This window comes from Nematolebias whitei, chromosome 12 (genome assembly GCF_014905685.2).
Source record: "Nematolebias whitei isolate Nwh7 chromosome 12, NemWhi1, whole genome shotgun sequence".
In the NCBI taxonomy this organism is placed as follows: domain Eukaryota; kingdom Metazoa; phylum Chordata; class Actinopteri; order Cyprinodontiformes; family Rivulidae; genus Nematolebias; species Nematolebias whitei.
Window position 1 is genome coordinate 28,960,118 of NC_056509.1, and position 5,232 is coordinate 28,965,349.

Consider the following 5,232-nt stretch of genomic DNA (forward strand, 5'->3'; position numbering starts at 1 on the left):
GTTTGGCGGTGTGGAGGTCCGTCCCCCCCCCCCCCAAGCCGCGGGGGTGGTTGGGGGTGGGGCCCGCCGCCCCCCCCCCCCCCCCCCCCCCAAAAAGGAAGAAGCGTGTATAAGATAATGGATGGATATTTATGCAATTTTATTACATTCATCACAGTACGATTAGATCCCAAAATGTTTCCAAATATAAGCCGGTTTAGCCCATCCAAACCTTGTTTATATATGGCTCTAATCCCACGTAGAATTAGCAGATATTTATGATACAGCTGACTCTCACAGAGAGAACATTATGAGTTTTGGGAGAAACAGAAACTACAGTCAAAGGCACACTTTTGCTGTGATCTTGGACATACTAACACGTGTCTTCATTGTGAAACTGTTTACAGCTGTGGCAGACATCACCTGTTTTGGCACACCTGCCCACTTCAAGCTGCTTACATCGAAAACTGGACATACCTTCAAGACAAATGGCTGCGCTCGAGTCCAAGCTTCGTATTTTTTGCAGTAAAGTGGACATGACTTCAGGAACTACGGAGAAAAAGAGAAAACACGAAAGCATTTAAAATCACTTTTGATGCCGCTTTACCCGTCCCGCAGTTTGGTATCGAAGTCTGAGAGCGAAGTTTATAGCTAATTTCACTTTCGATACGCTAATAATATGACATTTACTCGTTCAACCTAAGCTAGGCTACTGAGTTACTTACTGCAAGATAAGTTAGCATTCACACAAGTAAACAAAGTAATATGTTTGAGCTTTAAATCCAATTTTCGGTGATTGCAACGCAGCGCTTCACGGAAAAAGAAAGTAAAACTGATTAAAAGGGGCGGGGATTTTCTGTCTGACGTCATGACGTAACGACGTTCATTTCCGCAGGTTAGTCTGTGGACTCATTTACAAGAGACCTGTTTTAAACAAAGAACACAGATGAGGGACAGACGACAATAGACAATCATATAAAAGCATATAAAATGAAAAGTAAATTGAAGAAATGATACAAAAACGAAACAAAAACAGCTACATTATAAAACGATGTAAAATACTAAAAACAGGAACATGCCTGCGTTGGTTTTTGCCATGAACTTAATTATTGTTTAAAATCCCTTGGAGTGGTCAAAGTCGACAACTTCAGATCTTTTTGCAAGGTGTAAGAGAAGGCCCTTTTGCTTAAGTTCGGTCCACTGAGGGTACACTGCATGTTATGTCTTGAGAGCGCACGCTGTAGCTGCACTGACAAAGTGACATGTAGGAGGAAATATATAGAGGCAAAATATCTAATGTGTGAAAGTGAAAGTTTAAACTTTTTCTTCTTTTTATAAAAATCAACTTTCCTGACAAAACTCTAGTCTGCAGCTTGTTTCTGAAAGTCATCGAACCTGTGTTTAAATCACACAGGACAAAATTCATCCCTTATAGCAGTTAATTCATCCCACAGACTTCTTTAAATACGTTTAATCCCGACAGCCACAGCCTATTGCTAGTGTAGTGGACTAAGCCTACGTCGAAACCCAGTCTAAGGTCAAAACTCTTGACCTTTAGAACCTTGTGGGACAGAAGCTGTCATTTCATGTATTTGACTCCATAAATACAGGTTCACCCATCCTGAGACTTTCTTTCTTGAAGATTCAAGTGAAAAGAACACTCTCTTTTTATTATCATTACTATCTTACAAATGTTGATAATCAAAGTGTCTTAGTTCAAACCATTTTAGATGTTGCAGTGAACTAATCAATTTTATTAACTGAGTAATGATTTTATTCTCATGTTAAAAGCTGTGCAGAGTTTATGCATTTTTCTGATTTCTGCTTTTGAATGAGCAAGTGTGTGCGTTTACAAGGTTACAGTCAAACGAAAAACAAGTTGTTATGTTAAAACTGTCATGTTTTAGAATCCTCTCAGACGTAAATAGAGATGTTTTGCACCTGTGTCTTAAGGCACGCCAAAACAGAACCCTCTCGGTCTGTGAGAACATTTCTGAGCTGTCTCATAACAATTCTCGCTGTCTCTAACCTCTTACGTCACAAAAACACACCCCTTCTGGTCGTTTCTGACCAATGAAAAATCCCAAAAAGTGAACCGGGAAAGAGCCTTTAAAATGTCAGTACTTCCTGGTCTACACAGACTCACAGGTATGCAGACAGACTCACAGAGTTTTCGGAGAGTTCGAGAGTTCAGAGTTCTGGAGTTCTGATGGAGTGCTGTGGGAGTTCCTGGCATGACAACAAAGCTCTTCCGAGTTCCATGGGATTATAACATTTTCCACTGAGGTGAATGTGTGTCGAACAGAGCCTCGCCACTACTTCTGACGGGCAACAGCCATTCTAAGGAGACGCTGGACCGGTAGCGTTAACGGAACACCATATCTGCTGATTATCATCAGAGAGGTAATGGGTCAAGTTTCCTACCAAGCGTACCGAGGCGAGCTGGGCTTCTGATGGAGAGTGTCGGTTCTGGAAAACACTTAATTTCCCTCACACACCATCCTTTACTCCCCCTAAACTTCTTTCCATCTTTAAACTTTCCTATGAAGTAGAAATTCTCCCAGATATTTAGAAATGTCTGTGTAAAGTGCTTATTCACATCCGTGTGGGTAAAAGTCATAGTTGTACAGTTTTATACATGTCTGTGGTGCAGCAACGGAAAAATCATGGCCGTATGATTTTTCCTGATTGATTGCTTTGTTGTTATTTTCATAATTTGCCAAATTAATGTAAATGTTTGATGTTAAATTTGATTCTGTAAATAAATGACCGCATTCATTTTGATGGGTCAAATTTAAATGACGTCTCACGTTTGCATTTCCTTAAATTCAATGCACGTTTTATTCAGTCCAGAAAAATGAGGAACTCGCGTTAAATGATGAATATATCCCAGCATCTGTTGATTTTTGCTAACCGTACGCGGCCTGATTTTGCGTCCTCCTTCACTGTAGCTGCTTTTGATAAACCCTGCAGCTCCTCATGTCTTTGATCGTCATCAAGGTCATGCAATTCCTCCAATGTTTTGCCAAGAATTGGATTTGTTAAAATGTGTAAGGCTGTCTGGACCACATCCTCGGATTGTAAGGGGTCAGTGTTTCCCTCTCCGTCCGCCATTATCTGCTATTTAGAAATTAAATAGTAGATGTAAATGTTTAGGTGGTAAAATAAAATCAGAAAATCTCTTTTTCCTGATAAGCTTTACTCTTATTTAGTGATTTATCATTTAAACGTGCGGTATCTTCTAGCAAAATGAGTAAACTATTCAACTCTGTGAATATTTGTAACTGTATCTTATTTAAAAGTTTCTAAATTTTTATTATGTACCCGTTTCTCAAGGATTTACCAGTGAATAAAAATTTGTTTGGCAAAAGCTCTCAGCATAAATACCTTCATAACTTTTAGAATGCAAGATAACAGTGTTTATTCAGCTTTGAGGAAGTTTTTTAACTCCAAAATTGCCTTTCAGGAAAATAAAAACGTTTAATGTCACTCTTCACCTAAAAACGAAGTGAAAACCTGTGATCCCACGTCTTCTCCACAAGATGTCAGCAGATCCTCAACAATTTTAACTCAGACACTGTTTGTGTCGTCCACTAGGGGTGCTATAACTTCCTGTGGCGTCCGGTCGTTAGCTTGTTAGCTAAAAGTAGCATCGGCTTGCTTCGGTGAAAACCAACACTTCTGAACGGATTTTTTACACAAACGTGGCAAACTTTCAGCGAATATGCTTCGAATGAATGTAAACAGCGTTTCAGAACACAGCTTTAATGCGCTTTCCAGCGTTAAAAAGCAGATTTTATTCCCTATGAAAACGAATTTCATTTCCGGGTGACGTGAATGACGCGTCCCTCATCCAATCAGAACGTTACACACGGTCTTTCTCAACCAATGACGCAGCGTAGGGGTGAGGGGAGGTGACGTCAGTCAACCGTTCTCAGCAAATCAGAGCTTTCCAAAGCAGCAAACAACCAACCACGAAGCGTATTCCCCAGCTAGCAAGTTAGATTAGCGTAAAATAGTTCGTCACTTTTTCGTCTTTTAAACCATCAAAATGCACTTTTTCTGTTAAAAATTGTAACGAAACAACCCCCTGAGCTGCACAGAGAACGGCGCTCCGTGACAAAACGTCTTTCTAGCTATTTAAAACAACTCGTTCGAAGCTCCAGAACCGAGTCGGAACCACAGAACCGAAGCGGACCAGAAGCGTCCGGAACACAGTTTAAACAGAATGAAGCGTTTCCACAGCTCAAAGCCAGCTTAAGTTACACATACAGACGTACAATTCAGCTTTATAAAGACTTGTGACTCAATTTCAGCTTCTCTGTGAGCTTTCTGAGCATCACAGACCAACACGCTTAAAAACATGCAGCATTTCGCTTCAGGCGGTGCAGCTCCAAGCGCGCAGCTCCGGCTGCGTAAAGACGCACGGTTCAACTGTTATTTTATAACACATGCCAACATGAAAATCAATTAGCACACTAGTTACAGTCCATTTATGAGCACGTGACGGGCCACCAATTGTAGATGAACAGATGCTGGGATATATTCATCATTTAACGCGGATTCCTCATTTTTCTGGACTGAATAAAAAGTGCACTGAATTTAAGGAAATGCAAACGGGAGACGTCATTTAAATTTGACCCATCAAAATGAATGCGGTCATTTATTTACAGAATCAAATTTAACATCAAACATTTACATTAATTTGGCAAATTATGAAAATAACAACAAAGCAATCAATCAGGAAAAATCATACGGCCATGATTTCTCCGTTGCTGCACCAACAGACATTTATAAAACTGTACAACTATGACTTTTACCCACACGGATGTGAATAAGCACTTTACACAGACATTTCTAAATATCTGGGAGAATTTCTACTTCATAGGAAAGTTTAAAGATGGAAAGAAGTTTAGGGGGAGTAAAGGATGGTGTGTGAGGGAAATTAAGTGTTTTCCAGAACCGACACTCTCCATCAGAAGCCCAGCTCGCCTCGGTACGCTTGGTAGGAAACTTGACCCATTACCTCTCTGATGATAATCAGCAGATATGGTGTTCCGTTAACGCTACCGGTCCAGCGTCTCCTTAGAATGGCTGTTGCCCGTCAGAAGTAGTGGCGAGGCTCTGTTCGACACACATTCACCTCAGTGGAAAATGTTATAATCCCATGGAACTCGGAAGAGCTTCGTTGTCATGTCAGGAACTCCAACAGCACTCCATCAGAACTCCAGAACTCTGTAACTCCGTGAGTCG

At 40.6% G+C, this 5,232-nt stretch overlaps 1 protein-coding gene across 1 annotated transcript in view; it reads right to left on the reverse strand.

Annotated features, from left to right (window-relative positions):
• Positions 1-731, reverse strand: part of LOC119417865 — a 14,382-nt gene extending 13,651 nt beyond the window's left edge. The window contains exons 1-2 of the mRNA XM_037685120.1: positions 705-731; positions 457-528 (exon numbers count right to left, since the gene is read on the reverse strand). Of these exons, the coding sequence (XP_037541048.1) occupies positions 457-517 (61 nt within the window). The 5' untranslated portion in view covers positions 518-528; positions 705-731. The remainder of the gene's footprint in view (positions 1-456; positions 529-704) is intronic.
• Between the last annotated feature and the right edge of the window lie 4,501 nt (positions 732-5,232).